Below are 18,377 nucleotides of genomic sequence, written 5' to 3'. Positions count from 1 at the left end.
TCTTTATGTTAAATTGAAGGCCAGCAGCGGTGAGGCCCGTGAGAATAGCACGAAGACGAACAAGGTGAGTTGGAAAATCACGAGAAAAAACGACGATGTCGTCAAGGTATAAGATAAATATATACAGGGTCTTTCAGCGAACACTTTCAAAAATTATTAAAGGTTGCCTGTGGGAGATAGCACAATTCAAGTTCATGAGCTGGTCTACTAGAACAGGCGGACATTACTTGCACAAGAAATTGAACTGCATAATTGAATAATTGAGCGAAATTCAGTAATAAAGTTTTTAACTAATTGCCTGATGGCCCATATTGCAATTTACAAATTGTAGCCGTGGAGTTCGCAAGGCGGATCCACTTGGAACGAATTCTCGGGATGACACCAGTTTTGAGATATTAATTCCCGATCTTTGCGAAGAAATGCATTGGCGTTCCAGTTAATTTTGTGCTTCAATGCATAAAGCGACGTTTTGTTAAGAACCTAACTGGAACGCCAACGCTAATGGAACGCCAATGCAGAGTATTAAATAATAAATAAATAATTGCGTACTTGATTGATTGATTGGTTCATTCATTCGTTGATTGATTAGAAACGTTGGCGACAAGCAGATTATGTCACCAGCTTCTCCACAACTCCAAATTTTTGAATGAATTAAAGGTGATTATTGGTAAAGTGAAACATATCAGCTATATAGCAGCTTGCAGCCAAACGCGTGGCAGTCAATTGCAATTTAACGAATAATGAATGACTAAATGGCAAATAGATAAAAGCCATGGCAATGGCGCATGTAGTGCACAGCAGTGAGGTATGTATGTATATATATATATATATATATATACTAAATTAGTATATATACTCAATATGTACTCAATTATTTATTTATTATTTAATGCTCTTCCGTCCGCTGGCGCTTGCCGGGCGGGGTGGCGAGATAGATGGATTTTATCAGGCATCTCCTTCGAGGAGGCGTGGCGGCTGAAATCGCCAAGTATGGAGGCTTGGACGGCTGGGTGATTCATAGCGACAAATGGACAGAGCGCGGAAAACAGGGACGCCAGAATAGGAAACAAAAGTACGGCATTGTGTGTTTAGGGCAGCACAAATAGAACCGACGCAAACATGTAGAGCCAAATTCCCAAAATACCAGGACACAATTATATGATACGAAAAATCCAAGAGGCTTGACGATCTGTCGTAGGAGCGAGTGACCGCTACTTGAGTAACAAAGGCATATTCAGCTGAGCGAGTGAAGAAACAGAAAATATGGCCTGGCTGTAGTTGTCGCGTTCAGTTAGTTAACGCAAAGAAACGAAAAAAAGGGGTAAGATTAAAGAAAACTTTGCTAAACCAGCCGTGAGTATAAGACATTTTCATTGATGTGATGTTATCCATTCCTACCAGGCATGCAGGGTGTGCCGATCGATATACCGCAGCCATGGGGTCTGCCGACGGACGTGCGTATTCTGCCCCAATACCTTAAAGAGTTCGGCTACGAGACCCACTTGGTAGGAAAGGTATGATAGCCAAGCCTGAATGGATCTCAGTCCTTTTATGTTAGTGCTAGAGCACCATATTGAACGCTGAACATTGTGGTGGAAAATGGCAAATGCGGACTCATTCGAGGCGCATAAGCGGGAGGGGAATGCCACAAACGCGAATTAACAATAATTAGTAGTTACATGCATTGCTTCCTACAGGATTACTTCAACTATATACAGGGTGTCCCAACTATCATCCATTAATATTGAAAACTGCCACGTAGCCACACTTTTATGCAGCACGTATTAAGCAATAGAAGGCTCTATCGTGAGTTTTTCATGTTTTTTTAATTATGCGGTTTTTATGTGCCAAAACCGCCATATGATTATGAGGCACACCATAGTTGGGGGCTACTGATTAATTAGGACCACCTCGGGTTCTATAACGTGCGCCTAAATCTAGGTACACGGGTGTTTTCGCATTTCGCCCCCATCGAAATGCGGCCGCTGTGGCCGGGATTCGATCCCGCGACCTCGTGCTCAGCAGCCCAGCAACCACGGCGGGTAGTTTTTCATGTTGCTCTACAATTTTACCATTGAAACTTTTCATCTAATTATAATGCGTGATAAGTTCATTAAATAATTAGAACCAATTATGTAATTAGGCCGAATGCAAAAAAAATAATCTGAGTAGCTCTAAGCGACGGCAAACAACATTACCTTGGTTCTGTCCAGCTACATGGCATTTACATATTTTTAAAATCTTGGTGCATGATAGTTGGGACACCCCGTATAATATTCGTATGTGCGTGTGCGCGTGCCTGTTTGCGTTTGTGTGCATTTAATTAATAGTGCACTTTCTTGCACACCGATATAAACATGACTTACTTAACGCATGCATTGCATACGGACGCCTCTCTTGCAAACGCTTAGCATTGGTTAACATTAACGAGTTCTAGAAATAACGTACCCGAGGGGCGTTGCGTATGCAAAAAGCCAAACTCCACTGTGGGCCCTTTGCGTTCTTTTGTACTCTCTTTGCTTCCTTTTGTAAACCAGGCAGTTTGCGCCTCCTAACTGTGCGTGCACAACATCGAAAACTCTCTACTAACATCTTGTATACACCTCTTCATCGAGCGAGCAGGAAACGACACGCTGCGAGCATTTCCTCCTCTCTGGCTTTGTGAACCGGCGCGGCACTGCTTGAACGTGTTGCTGTCGTGAGCTGCGGAACGATTTGGATATGTTATAGCTGGTTTTGTCTAAAATTTATGGTATGTAAGTTCATACGAGGCCGTCGAACAACCACTTTTGCAGCCTTGAGCTGCAGCAGTTAGCTGTTACACTATGCGGGAGTTTTTCTTGACGGCGAAAACGTGCCACGCGCATCATCAGCCACGGTCTGTGTACGCATTGTGAACTACTTTGGCTGTATTGGTTGTCACTCCACGAAGAGAACAAGCGTTTGTGAATTGCAAGAAAGAATGGGAAAATATTCTCGATATCTGATAGCTTGGCGTGGGAACTAAAATATTAGAGTGCTCGTGTTCGGCCAACCTAATACAACCCGGAAACATCTAAGCGTTAATCGTTATAAAACATTTGCGTCAGCCACCGGCATCGTTAACGCGCATTTCAAGTTTAGCAGGCTTCAAATCATCATCTTTTGTCTACGTTAGTCTCCTGTATGAGGCCGACGGCCTTGTTCAACAGAGCGATCACTGCGTTTGGCAAACCAGCATGATACATATAAGTTTTGTGCTTCGGCATTGCCTTTTTACCCTGTAAGGAAGTAATATCCAAAGAGGATCGCATAAACAAAACCCGACGGATATTTGTGAAGACACAATTTTCCCAGAACTGCTGACTTCGTCAGCAAAAGACGAGATAAACAAGTCTAACAAAAAGTTAAGTAAATTAAAAAGAAAGACCACTGGATAACACCGTAGTAGGACCTCGCATGGTCATGCCACGTGCTTGGACCATACGCTATAGAGAACAGACAGATCTATAACCCAGGGTCTACCACTGACTCGGACCCTCGCGCAGTCTGCAGCTGGTCGCTCGACCACTTGACAATTGTGATTCACACTGTACGGTATGCTACTATTACTAACCAAAACTATTGTAGTCGTGGGCGGACACCTCGTCCAGCAGACAAGGTAGGCGCGCAATGTACCTACAGATAACGATTTCAAACGCTTGTCAAAGTAAACAGCACAACTTATTCTGCAGCAGAACGGTGCCCACGCTGTTAGGATCGGCATATTCTTCGTAATTGTCAATTACTGGTTAATCATAGCTTTGTGTTAAAGTGAGAATGCTGCAGTAAGATCACATTCGTGAAACGAATTTTCAGAAATACACAACTGATCTCCGATGCTGATTGTAGGCTCAAACACGTGCGCAAACATCCCGCTGAACCCGCCGTGTTTACTTCGTGGCTTTGACGCTGCGCTGTTAAGAACGAGGTCGCGGCGACCGCGTTCCGATGGGGACGAAATGCCCCTGCCCCCATGTACCACGCCCATGTACTGTGCCGATGTACCATGGAAATACCCATGTATCGCCCATGTACCTGCATTGGGTGCACGCCAAAGAACTCCAGGGGCTCGAAATTAATTTGGACTTCCCCACTATGGCGTACCTCATAATCAGTCGTGGTTTTGGTACGTAAAACCCCAGAATTCAATTCAATACATCGCGCTATAGGTGCACGGTCGCCTCAACGCCATCAGAAACTGCGGTCATGCCGGCTTAAAACAGTTCAGTACCCCTCACAGGACCGTTTCGCAGGTAGAAAACCCCATGTCATGCTAAATAGATGGCGCAAGCGCAAAACAACCTCCAGAAACTGCCGCCGAGCGTATACCATGGCATACAACACGGCGCGCTCGCCCAAGCTAGCATTCCGACTGCCCATAGATGGCTCCACAGCCTACACAATATTGACACGTGTACGGTCACCACTACGTGACAATATGGCGGCGACTATGATGTCGGGCTTGTGCGTCTATGGCACGTGTGCTCTTGTTATATGAAAACAAACAAACAAACAAGAAAAAAAAATGAAAAGACCGGTAGCGTCAATTATTTACTGTGTCTCGGCATAACTGGCTCTGATGTAGGCTACCTTCCCGTTTGTCTACTCTTATCAAACAATAAAATGAAAACATTTATGGGGTTTTACGTGCCAAAACCAGTTCTGATTATAAGGCACGCCGTAGTGGGGGACTCCGGAAATTTGGACCACCTGGGGTTCTTTAACGTGCACCTAAAGCTAAGTACACAGGTGTTTTTCGCATTTCGCCCCCATCGAAATGCGGCCGCCGTGGCCGGGATTCGATCCCGCGACCTCGTGCTCAGCAGCCCAACAATAAAACAATAAAATAAAGAATACAAGAAAGCGGCAGACGTGATAGCGCCAACCAGAAGGCCAAGCAAACGGCTGGCTACGTTGGCCTCGCTTGTATTATTATTGTATTGCATCACTATTTAACCGCATTTCAAAATCGTGTTGCATCAACGACCCTAGATAAAACAAGGGACCTCATGTTGCATAGGATGATGGACCACCTACCGATTCTGCTTCCAAAAATATTCTGAGAGTTGAGTGTTTCGTATCAGTAATCAAAGTTTTACTTCGACAGTCTTTGTGGCTCTCGTGACTTAACAGCGCAATAAGACGCAAGCAGTAGTCGGCGCTGTCGTGCATTATTGGAAACTAGCGCAGATAAATTTAGACCAAGATGGAGACGTGTCAAAACAAGCCACAGAAACGTCTCGACATCTTCAACAATGCATGGTTCCCGGAAAACGGAAAAAAATCAAAGCCCCCTTTTTAAAGAAAGATGGTTGAACGCGAAGCTTTTGCTCATGCAAACTGAATCAAAGTCCAAAGCTAATGATCACGCAACGAACCGAAGAAATGCTGAGCGACCCGATGCGATGCATATGTGATTTGATTGCTTGTTTAAGTTTGTACTTTTTAAATGTTGAAGTTGAATGAAGACACATTTCGTTAAGTTGCATAGCCTTTATTTTAGATCATCTAGCCGTTGCTTACACGCACACACTCACACTTTCACGGACTGCATGCCGTTGCCGATACACGGGGTCGGCCTTACGGGCACGATCGCGCTCGCGCTTACGTTCGCGAACGGCAGCCTCTTCTTCTGCCATGCGTTGCACCCGCGGCCTACCCATATGGTGTGACGGCCGGGAATGCATTGCGTGACGCGCGTAATTCAATGCAGATATATATAGTTCGCCTGGGTAGCGTGGCGTTGCAGTTTCCATTGTTCTTATCGGTACAACTGCGAATGTAAACTGTAGTGTTCTACGATTGTGTGCTAAGATGCGAAGATAGTTCCATTGTGCAAGTTGGCTTTCCTGCAGTGCGATTTTGGCGCTCACGGACGAATCAGTGAGACTTAGAAAGCTTCGCTTTAATTATTGCGTTGCATTCTTTGGCTAGGTGCCCGGGGTCATTTACTGCTCCGTTCCGTTCGTCTTTCGTGTCACCGAAAATTCGTAGTGCCATCTAAGCTTGAATAGGTGAATTCGTGTAAATACACACACATACGTCCGTACGCTTACCGCCACCTACTTGTGGGCGCACGAACCTCCGTCGCGATATCTTATAGGAAAGCAGCCAGGTGCCAACATACATCCGTGAAAAGTCCATACCATAGATTTCATACAATAGTTACTACAGGGAAATGTGGCACTAGTGTTTACGGCAGCTGCAGGCAGGGTGGTTCAGTCAGCAGGTGAATGATGGTTAAGTACATGGATTTGTCTACACTTCGTCTTCCTGGCTGCAAACGGCTTTTATACAAGTATATGTTGCTTTGAAATTTAGGACAGAGAAGGCAGATAAAGCGTAATAAACAAAGCCAGAAGAGCGTCTCAAGCCACAAGCACGAAGATTAGACAAATCTGTGTACTAACCATCATTCCCATGGTGGCTGAATGATTGCGGAGACATATAGTTCCCTCTTATATTTATTGTAGGGGACTCTAAGTCCCAAATTATTCATAGAATTTTCTGGACACGCGACCGGCGCACTCAACATAGGGGGACCTGCGTCGCATCATAGGCTAAAAAATAACTCTTCCTGTGGAGTTCCTTGCTTGCATTACATCGAATGACTATGCTGCGCACTAAGAAACTACTCAGTGACGAGGAACGGAGACGTCAGAATGCGGCGAGGAAATTTATACGAAACGCAGCCCTTACGTAGACACAGTTAGAACGCCGGCGAGAGCTTGCGTGGGCAAGGCACGCGCGGAAAACGCAAGCGACAAGAGAATTGCGTTTGCAAGAACAGAGACAAGTTTCTCAGGAGGACACGTTGGAGCACAGGCGAGAAAAAAAATCACAAAAAAACACACACACAAAAACAACGTTTCTTTCGTTTACCAAACACAAGAGTGGTGGTAAAAAAAAAACCGCCACCATTCCACCCTGTGAAAGTGGATCTAAAGCGAAGCTGTTGCCGACGTTAGACAATCACGACCGACGTTAGACGACGTTAGACAAGCACCGCCACCACAAGCGACGTACGTCAGGCACGCACGCACGTGTGCGGAAGTGCGGCATACGCGCTCATTCCTCTAGGCTCTCCGTCAAGCGCTAGTGACTTATTGGACTAACTAAACTTTTCAAAGGAAATTGCGTCAGAGAATTCGTTAAGCACGGTTTACACACACACGCTGCAGACATGATAGCTTCGGATTGCAATTCGAATACACGAGTATACGGGCATCATCACCTGGCGATATAGCCTGATGACGTAATCTGATGACGTCATCACGTCAAACATGACGTCACGCGATGGCGCCTACGTCCAGTGATGATGTCACCTGATGACGTCATGGGCTGCCTCTTGGAAAGCAGCACGCTGTGTGCTTCCAGCTTCCTTGCACAGTCCCCGGGATCGGCCCACATTTTTTGAGCGAGAGTCGTGCACGCGCACACGAAAAATCCCGACCCACTAGAGGCTAGCCGCTTCGCTGTAAAACGAGTTTCCTGGGGACGTCGTTATATTATGCGTGGTATTTTTTGGAGTTGCTTATCTCTTAAAGTACGCCAATTTTTATTTCAAGGGCAGAGTAGAGGCTTCTTAAGTAGCGATTCGAAAGAATGCTGCGCACTATATGATAATTCCCCATTGGAGAGTTTCTGCCCAAATTTATTTTTTATCTGACGTGTTCATTAAAAAAGAAGGATAGAAGAAAGGCAGTTCGTTATAATTAAAGATGCATATGGCTCATTGTAACTCCGCTTGTATTTTAGTAGACGGCCTTATCTGTAAAAAAAAAAGGAAGAAAGCATCGACAAGAAATGGCATAAAAGCTGGCCGTCAGCATTGGTTGCTTTCCGTAAACTAATGATGACACTTATTGTTAGCTTTCGTTTCTGACGCGGGACTTGAGTCTGAGTGCTCTACTACGGGGTGCGCGGAAGTGCTACTCTGCGAAAAGATTGTTGATTGCCAGCACATACACATTAAGATATTATTTTGGATTCAAAAAGCGCAAACGCCCACAAGTCCGAAAATAGGGGCACCAGTGATTGAACAGTTTTGCCAGCCACTGGGCAAGCTGACAAGCTTATGTTCGCTTACAATACGTGATCAGGTCCCTCTTGATGGCCTTCACTGTGTTATATATATATATATATATATATATATATATATATATATATATATATAGAATATCTGAAAATATGTCGTTTATAGGCATTGCGCAACTTGTTAAAATATTTTATCAATGCCAAGTTAAATAGCTGCAAACTTGGTCCACGTTGCCAAATAAAACATTTGTGCTCACATACCCAGTGCTCTAATTATTTGCAGATAGATCTTTATTTTCTGATAAGCGCCATGCGCTTAACACTCGCTTCCTACGCACAGTGGCACCTAGGATCTTACAAGGACAGCCTTACGCCAACATGCCGAGGCTTTGACAGTTTTTACGGCTTCTACTACGGAGAGGAAGACTACTACACTCACACCCTCAGCTACGTACGTGAGTCAAGACGGACTATTTTTCTTTTTCTTTTTCAACATACAGTATTCTCGAGACCTCCAGCCGATACGGCAAGCCATATTTATCCCTCAAGCCAAGTTCAACAAAATAACACAAATGCTAGCCGTGTTATGTTTTTTTTTTTTAGTTACGCTCGTGTCAGCAGTACGAGAGATTTAAAGAATATGCCTGCGCCGTATATATGAGCAGGAAAGGCCTTGCGGTGCATTGCAGATGTGATTATGTACAAAGAAACATTTGCACGCAGCCACAGCCGCTAACGGGCATGATGAAGTTACTTCGGAGCGCCTCTTTCCTGTTCTACTTTGCAGTAGTAATTACAGTAGCTGGCGCTTCCTTCGAAAGATGGTCTGGATTTTTTTCTTTCGGCTGTTCAAGATAAATTTCCTAGCTATGTCTGTAATCTAAAAGTACCAGTGGCCGTATTTTGTGAGAATTATTTTCCACCCCTCGCGGTTATAGCTCAGTGGCTGTGGTGCTGGGCTGAACCCGGACGAGGTCCCGGGTTCAATCCCGGCTGCAATGTCCGCATTTAGATGGCGGTGTTCGACGCTCGCATACCGTGCATTGGGGACAACTAAAATTAAAAAAAGCGAGGTGGTCGAAATTAATCCAGTACTACGGCGTGCCTCACAATTAGATCATGGTTCTGGCACGTAAATGACCCCACAATTTAATTTTAAGGATTATTTGCCTTCAACTGGGCATTCATTTCTTATCACCCATAACGCTGGGTGGCTGATACCGGCAATAACGGCACCGTGATGGTGTCAGAGCCAATAAAGAAGGCCGAATTGAATGTAAAATTCAATGAATCGTTACAAGGCCCAGACCAGCCGCGGTTGCTGAGTGGCTATGGTGTTGGGCTGCTGAGCACGAGGTCGCGGGATCAAATCCCGGCCACGGCGGCCGCATTTAGATGGGGGCGAATTGCCAAAACACCCGTGTACTTAGATTTAGGTGCACGTTAAAGAACCCCAGGTAGTCCAAATTTCATGGAGTCCCCCACTAAGGCGTGCCTCATAATGAAATCGTGGTTTTGGCACGTAAAACCCCATAATTTAATTAACAAGGCCCAGAACCTGTCCTGGGGCTTCTGAGTGTTAGATATCCTATATGGGTACGTCACCAATACCCGCAATATCTGCCACGTAACGCAGACGCGTCACTGTGTTGGGTGACGATAAAGCACGTCAGGCGCTGCGGTACCTCAAGATTGATGGGACATTGCTGATTCTGCGTGAAAAGAAGAGACGTTCTCAAGATACTTGGCACGCAGAATGATAAGTGGCGATGTCAAGTCTGCTTTATAGCGCTCGCTATGAGAGAACGAAGGGGAAGCACAGCTTGAACCAATGGCTGTCCGTGGACATTTCGAGTGCGTTGCGGTGCCCACCCTTTTTGCGTTTGACACTATAGTGCGACGAAGGCTGTGCGCAGGCTGCTTCGACAGGTTTGCTACAAGTCTTTAATCTATCAGGCTGCACGCCGAAAACACGTCCTTAGGACAGGCAATTTTAATCTACCACATGCCTTGGACACTAATCTTAGCTCATGTTTTTCTTCTTCCAGGAAAACCACACAGGTCTCGATTTCTGGCTGAACAAGGAACCCGTCTGGTCAGACAATGGAACCTATTCTACGTCACTGTATACGAAGAGGGTACAGTCCATCATCAAAAACAGGAAAAAGTCCAAGGTATAGCGCTGCTGAATGCTACCTTTGTGACGCTTGACACTTGTAATGACATCCTTCGTCCGGGGCCGGTCAACATTGTTTCAGGTCCAGCAGGTGGCCCTGATGAACTTTTCGAACTTATCAACTGTGCGTCCTAGAGCGGCTGTCAAGAGATGCTGCGTCACTTACCGCCACATTTTTCGCAACTTAGTACTTCGCAAAAAAAAAACAACTTCGTAGCAATTTTTGAATGTTAGTTTCCAATGTGGAACTTGTGGACACGCCGTGGTGTCTATAGTGTTCTGTTGCGAAGCGCAGGGTCGCGGATGCGATTTACGGTGTCGACGGCTGCTGTTCTACAAAGGCGGAATGTAGAAACGTTTGTGCGTCTAGCTTTCGGGGAACGTTGAGGACTGCTCATAACTTGTCCTGTCAAAGTAAACTGGTACGACAAGAATGATGGTGATTGCAGGATCAGATGCTACGGGTTTCGTTTAGATAGAAGCTGCTATAGAACAATCTTGACACAAGTCTTACACAGTGAAAGGCGTGTCGCGAGCGAGCGATAACTTTACTTCGACAGCAAGTTAAAGGTCAAAGAAAACATGTACAGTATCGACCACATCTAAGGTGAACACCTCATTAGTATTCATGAAAGCCGGTAAAACTACAGCGTTTATGCTACTTCACGAGTGAAATGTTCGTTATACGATGTGTAATCATGGTGTCGATAAACACAATAATGATTTTTCGAATTATGTATACAGAACATCAGCTTCTATGATGTCTTGAATACTAATGAGGTGTTCACCTTAGATGTGGCCGTCCCTGTACACGGGAAAGCAGGGAAAACACTTTGAGCGTGCCAGCGTACTTGAGCAGCCAGCTTATCGGCGATACCTGACGCCTTCGAGCTTTCAGGTATCGTTCGGTCAAGCAGTAGCTGCGACAGCCCGGCAAAACACGTGGGACGCCCTGTGTGATTGGCCAGTCATGCACAACTGTGGGTAAGGTTCTGACTGGTGTTGACTATAAGACCATGTGCAAAAATCGGTAGGCGGGTGCCGCGGAGCTAGCGAAACGGAAGCAAAGCAGGTACGTCCGACGTACCTTTAGACAAAGCGTTATTATAATCTCAGGTGCTCCCCTGAGGCGTCCGTTTGCCGGTTACATGTACCCTCTTGGAGCAGTACTTGTAAAAAATCAAATCTATCGCCGCGACGAATAAAGCACCCAGCAACGAAAAAAGCGCCCCGCGACTTCTACAACACCAGTCAGAACCTTGCCCAATTAGGCATGCTACGCCTTTTGTCCTTTTGCTCAATGTAGGCGTTCATAATCGGCAAAAGGCTGAAAAATAAGCTACCAAAACACACCCCAACACAACTTGAAGAGATGTGAAGTAGCGACACCGGAAGGAAATAGTGAAGAGCCTTTCAGATCAGGCTTGGCCGGGCGTACAGTACCCCCTTCGCAACCCAATTCATTGCGCCTTCTGCAAACCTTCTCGATCTTTCTTCGCGTCGGGTTTCAAGGATGAAAGTGAGCACTGTCTAGTTTACATGTGGGCTTGTTTTCGTTTACTACCGTTAATTATTTTAGTATACACGTGAGCGAGACTCATATCTCTGAGAAACACACTGCCGCTCAAAAGATCGTCCAAATTTAAAATGGGCATTGTAATAAGCAAGAGTAAACATATTTGTAAATGCCACGCGATAATGGGACATGCACAGTCGGCGTGAAAAATTAGCGGTCGAAGGTTCTCTGAAATCCGCACCTTGGGAACGCAGCCTGAAATTTTGACCTGCAGCTAGCACAAGCGGACTACGCAGTGATGTAGGTAGGAACTACTCGGGAATCCAATTTTCCAGCACATGCGCCCCGTAAAGATCTTCACACTGACTGTATGTTCAGAAGCCCTCCAAAGAAAATCGCCGTAGAAGAGAAACAGTGTGGTTAAGTATAAACCGCATGCACGCGATCTTGCGCGCGACAGCGACAAGCGACGCGATGGAGATGGCTGTCACGTTCGCTCGTTGCCTACAAGTCGTACCGCATGCGAGCGACGAGACGAGCGACGACTTTGGGCGACGTCTCCCCAGTGTTTCCGGTATGAGGGCAGCAAATACTCGCCGAAACTGGCGTGACGCGTGCTTTAATAATTTAAGTTGATGTGTTTTAGTGTAAATTAGGAGCAGTATAAATATTTCTAAATGTCTTGCACTACGTTATTATTCTTGCACGTATCAAAATCTAGTCGTTTGCTCGTTCCGTGCGACAACCGGTAGTACTTGACTGATGTATATCCAGTTCCGGTTTCGCGCTATTGGCTAGTCGCTCATAGCACTTCCGGGCGACGAGTGACGAATTCTAGATTTCCAGAACCGAGCGATCGAGCGACAAGAACGAGCGATCTGTTCGCGCGACGGCCCGTTTCGCCGCTCGAAGCCGTCGCTCGTCGCCGTCGCACACAAAATCGCTCTCATGCGGTTTGGGCTTTAAGCATGAATTAATGGCTAGACGCACATGGCGTAGCGTAGCGCTTGTTACGTCATGCAGGTCAGTAGATCATCAGGAAAACTAATACAGTTGCTTCAAAGGCTGTCTTAACCAAAAGTAAACATAACGGCGTTTACTCACTTAGCAATGGTTAGCGCCAACCAAGACGCGAGGTGTTTCTGGGCCTCTAATATATAAGAACATTAGGAAGAAGGGTGTAGCTAGCTGCAGGTGAACCTCGCCTTGCAAGGAGATACTGATAAGTGCTTTCCCCTTAGCGCCTCTGTGCGTTTGTCATATGCTGCACCACCAGCTAAAACTCCAGAAAACAGGTGCCCAGAAAGTCCATAAACCAGAAAAAAGTCCACAAAACAGGTGGGTTCGGACACTGCAGAAGTTAGAATTCATTGCCCCGGCTAGTACTAACCGAACCTCCATCCCTCTTACACAGCTCGCCATTGATTATTTGGATCTGTTTCACTGGGCAACAGAAGGAAAGTCCGATACATCTCGTGTCGTCAGAGGAACACAGTGTCCCTTGCGCTTGTGGGGAGGGCCGCGCTGCTTTCAAGTCACCAGAGGTGTGCATCGTACACCAAGTTCAGGGCAATATAGCTGGTCTATGTCTCTTTTAATTTTTTTTATTAGGTACGCGCGGTATTATCGGCGAACGCGCGGTATTAAGTTGCGCACCGCATCCACATGTGTATTTTCGAACTTTTCGCAGCCACTGTTGCTCGTGGTGTCTTACCAGGCCGCACACTCCACAGTAGACCCAGATCACCTGCAAGCGCCGGAGGAAAATATCGCCAAGTTCCCCTACATAGGAGAGAAGAACAGAACGTTCTATGCTGGTAAGAGCGCTTTATTAAGCTCAGCAGTGCACGTTGATTGGGAAAATTTCCTTATTATAGAGCGAAGATTCAAATTTGGTTTAAATGGCACGTGTATATGTATGGAAAAGGCTGTGCGAAAAATTGACAGACACAGGGTCGGCTCTTTTGATGTCCATGTATTTTTGCTGTCTTTTGGTGTCCGGTGTAGTCTTTACCGTAAGTTCCTTATTATTGCTCAGCTGCTTTGACGTGATGCAGAAAGAAGGCTTACGCTCTTGGGCGGAACATTATTGGGCATTTTATTCCAAGGGGGCATATTTCAGGTCTATATCTTCAGTTTACTAAGATTGAGGGGGGGGGGGAGTGTAATTTTTGTAGGCTGTTCACCGGCAATAACACATAATAGTGTTTCACGTATGTCTCGCACAAGTCTTAATTGGTTTTTCGCATACCTCTCTAATCAGGGGCCATGGCCCTCAGCAGATAGGGGGAAGTCTGCAGATTTAAAGTTTTACCTAAGCGGCCATATTTCGATCCGAGTGGATGCTGGAACGCTAATGCAGTATGCTAATATTTTTTTGCACGATACACAGCATCGTGTGGCTAGAACTGATCTGAAGTCCCAATTTCGACGACTTTAGAGCCAAATGAAGCTTTGCATGTAAAATCAATTAATCAATCTATCTATCAAATATTTAACCATACAATCAATCAAATAATAAACCGTACAATGAATCAATCAATCACTTCTAAAGGGTATAACTCTTCACAGCCTTAAGCACACATTTGAATAAAGCTGACGACTTCGTTCGGTAATGTGCCCTGCAGCAGAAGTGTACCTGGCCCTGCATGTGAACATGTGATCCCTGCAGCAAAGGTGTACCTTTCTTTGACTGGCTTCAACGCGTGCTGCTCTAAAATTCACGTTCTCGTATAATATAGACTCGTCTTACCACGCCGCATCGTTAATATAGAGCTACGCATTCGACATCATCGCCAACTGGCATTCTATTTTACAGGCACTGAATTTGCTAAGGTTGTCGTTTAAGAATTGTTTCCCATTGCCGTGCCGCCTTCGCAAATGATATGTTCGTTCTCATTATTGGCTTATTTTTATTCTTACGAACTTATTTGGCATAAGAACTGCTTCGTGAACACGACCTCTGATTTGTAATCATATATCTAAAATATTAAAAGGGAAGTAAAAAAAAAAGCGCGCTAAACGATAAATCTGAAAGAAAAAAATATGTAGAAACCATCGACGATCATTGTTAATTTTTTATAAGCGAATAGAACGAACGAACGAACGAACGAATGAGCGCGTGAGTGAGTGAGCGAGCTCAGTCCCTTTCCACCCATCCGCCCCAACTTGTTTGCGCGAGAGCGCATGCCCTTTGTCTCGGCGCCTTGCTTCGTCCTTCCGCGAAGAAAAAGCGAGTGTCAGTTACTTCTCGTCCTCTTTCCCGCTCCTCCCCACAACTCGGTTGCGCGAGAGATAACGCGCAACATATCCCCCTCCCCCTCTTCCCTTCTTATCAACTTGGTTGCCCGAGTGCTCACACCTTTTCCCTCGGCGCCTTCCTCGTGTTCTCACTCAGACATCCTAATGGAATGCGAAGGGATTCATCCAGTGAGGCCCGCATGTAACGTACACCTTCCAGAAGCGCTTGTTTATACAGTGGACGGAAGCATCAAGCGGTCAGCAGTCGAGATAAGCAAGATACGTTTAAAGTATTGGTAAGAAAAAAAAGCCGGGTAGAGATTGATATGACCCGATCCGTTACAGGCATAGGTAACGGTACAATGTAGATAGCGAAGTTATGAGGAAGAAAAAAGAATTAACAGATGTATACAAAATGCTAGAATAAAAAAATGTATAACATGCGTGAGTAACTCAAGCAAGCTAGGTGACTATTTGCCACCGCCCTGTTTTAAAGAGGATGCCAATAAAACATCATCATCATCATCATCATCGTCCCCGCGACGAACGAGTGAGCGACAATCCTGCCATTCTCCTCACTACATCCTTCCCTGAAACTCGGCTGCCCCAGAGCACGCACACTTTTCCTAGCTCGGTGAGTTTCCTAGCGTTCCCTTGCCCCAGGTCCGACCACCGACCTTCAGCCACCGACCTTCAGCCACCGACCTTCAAACACCGACGACCACCAACCTCCCGTAAAAGCGGCCGAAACAGTGAAAGAAAGCTATTCGATTCAAAAAAGAAAAAAAGAACAACAAGTTTAGGCGCTTTAAATGCCATGACCCTACGTAAATGAGAAAACCGCGCAAATTTTGCAGCCATAATAAAGAAGGCCTAATAATAATATGTGCGATGTGTATAAGCGGTTGTCTGTTGTAGACAAGGAATGGAAGTTAGGGTAATGAAAACATACTCGAAGGCAGTCGATACTCCGATGTAGTGATGATGTTTTAGTTGCCCTGGTGACGCAGGTTAGGCATATTTTTTTAGCATTGAGCTCTGGAGGCGTTTCTTCAGCAGCGTACGCACACTTAATTAGTCCTGGTAGATATAACTGTGTAAAACTGTTACAGATCCGCACTGTCCGTGGCTCCTACCCACTGAACACACATTGGTCTATAAGCCGTCTTCAAGACGTCTTGACAAGATAAGCAAGACGTCTTCAAAGCCATTTTAAACGTTTACAAGATGTCTTGGAGACGTCTTGGCAAGATATTAAGAACTCCTTCAGGACATCCTACCAAGATATTGTCGGACGTCTTAAAACGTCTTGTAGCCATCTTCTAGCCGTCTGATATCGTAATTTTCAAATTAACGATGTCAGACGTTTTGCAAGACGTCTGGTAGACGTCCTTGCAAGACATCTTGGCAACGTGCTGAAAACGGCTACAAAACGTTCTGCTGGACGTTTTGAGGATGTCTTGAAAAGGTTTTTAAATGCTCTAAACATCTACTGGCCAACTAAGGCGCGACCTTTTCTAGCCGCTCATATTTAGTTAATTAAGCCCTAAACTGTTTTACGGTATTTACAAAAGATAGCGAGTGTAAATATACTTATTCTAAAGTGCAGAGGACGTGAACTCTGAACACGACGTAGGTTATTTCAATACAAAATGTATTCCATAAAGTTACCAAGTCTTCACCTTGTAGAAAAAAAGTGAAGAAACAAATAACCGATAAACATGGTGATTATGAATATATACATACGTTATAAAGTACAACGGACTTGATCTCTCTAAACTTTAGTTCAACACCTAATCTAATGGTGTAGCTAGGGGAAGCACTAGCACATTTTAAATAGTCTCTAGAAGCTAAAATTACGTCACATTACAATCCAGATGGTCTGTCTCCTTCCGATGTCAACTATCCAACGAAATGTTGCTTAGCTTCAGTGATCTTGCTAGAAACGGCATACATTGCCCATTATGGTCCGGGAAGACCGAATATCATTTTACTTACCTAGTCAACACTGATATAGATTTGTAGATGGAATAATATCAAATACTCCTGCAATACTATCACGGAAGTTTTTTTTTTCACGGATGTTTGGCACGCACAAGAATTTAGATACATAAAACACCCTTCAATTAAAGCATTAATTATGAACGAATTGAGTGTCTCCTTGCTACATAGAGAAATCAATGAGGATGTTCGTATTCCTGGCAAGATTGAAAAAAGGTTGGCTTTACCAACAGTACCAATCGCTATGGCCCATTTCTTACAACCCACCATAGCAACATTTAATGTTTATCGCTTTTGTGGCAAAGCCACAAAAGCGATAAACACGTTTGAAAGCCACGTACGCTTAACATAAACCATGATTGTTCACACAAATGAAGCGCTAAAGCGGTCAAAGGTTTCAAAGAATTTTTAATAAATCAGTAACACGCCACTACATAAGCAAATGTTTCTAATGTACCTATCCTAGAGTTATGTATTGTGGCAGCCATAACAAATTAGTCACTTCACGATTCAGGTAACTGGCTTAGACATTTCCACAGGCTGATGCACCCGCAGAAAATTCAGCGTGTTCCAATGATGCTTGACCTCAGATTTCGCACCTGCAATTAGAACGCAAGACAAAAGATTAACAAATATGTTACAGTGAAACTTCGTTATAACTGAACGGGATATAACAAATTATTGTATACAACAAAATGACATTCCCGCTGAAATCTCCGAAGATATCCAAGTTTTTATAACCTCGTATTACGAAGTAAAATTATCCTGTCAATTGATACACAAAACTTCAGTTTTCCCTGAAAAAAGAAATGCCCGACCCTTGCAGGCTCGCTTCTGCTTTGCGTAGGGTAGAGCACACATTCGTTGCCGATGTTTAAAACGTTTAGATATTTGCGTTGAATCCACCGTCGAACACTGGTCCTTGTCACCACTACGCGTAGTTGCGCATAAGCACACTCTAGATCGCCATCGCAATTCCTCTCACTGCGGCACCGCGCAGGTTATATAGTTAGTGCAGCTATAGGCATGGCCTCGGAGATTGCGCCGGTGCAATTTCAGAGGCCATGCCTCCCTGCGTGTACCACGTGCTGCTCGCACACGACGAACATTGTTGGTGTCGCAGCGTGCAACCTATTCAACCGCGTCGCCGGTTTCGCGATGCTAGAGACGACCCAACTAAAAGCGTTAACGAAAGATCATCACATAGAAACAGAAGGCAGCTATCGCAAAGGCAATCGTGCCAGATGCTACGAAGTGGTGTGTTAAGGACGCCGAAGTTTCTTTTGCTTTTTATTAGAAGTTCAGCGAGCACGTGGCCATATAGTGGTTCTGCTGGCCGAAAAGCCGTGTTCTTTTATACAAGTTGAAATTTGTGCGCGATATTGC

General features: G+C 45.0%; 1 protein-coding gene across 1 annotated transcript in view; it reads left to right on the top strand.

Moving 5' to 3' along the window:
- Window positions 1-18,377, top strand: part of LOC119439986 (arylsulfatase B) — a 59,967-nt gene that overhangs the window by 13,861 nt on the left and 27,729 nt on the right. Inside the window, exons 5-8 of the mRNA XM_049661271.1 lie at window positions 1,402-1,514; window positions 8,399-8,509; window positions 10,107-10,232; window positions 13,441-13,567. Coding sequence (XP_049517228.1) covers window positions 1,402-1,514; window positions 8,399-8,509; window positions 10,107-10,232; window positions 13,441-13,567 — 477 coding nt within the window. The remainder of the gene's footprint in view (window positions 1-1,401; window positions 1,515-8,398; window positions 8,510-10,106; window positions 10,233-13,440; window positions 13,568-18,377) is intronic.

This window comes from Dermacentor silvarum, chromosome 2 (assembly GCF_013339745.2).
Source record: "Dermacentor silvarum isolate Dsil-2018 chromosome 2, BIME_Dsil_1.4, whole genome shotgun sequence".
Taxonomy (NCBI): Eukaryota; Metazoa; Arthropoda; class Arachnida; order Ixodida; family Ixodidae; genus Dermacentor; species Dermacentor silvarum.
This window is presented reverse-complemented; position numbering and strand designations above follow the sequence as displayed.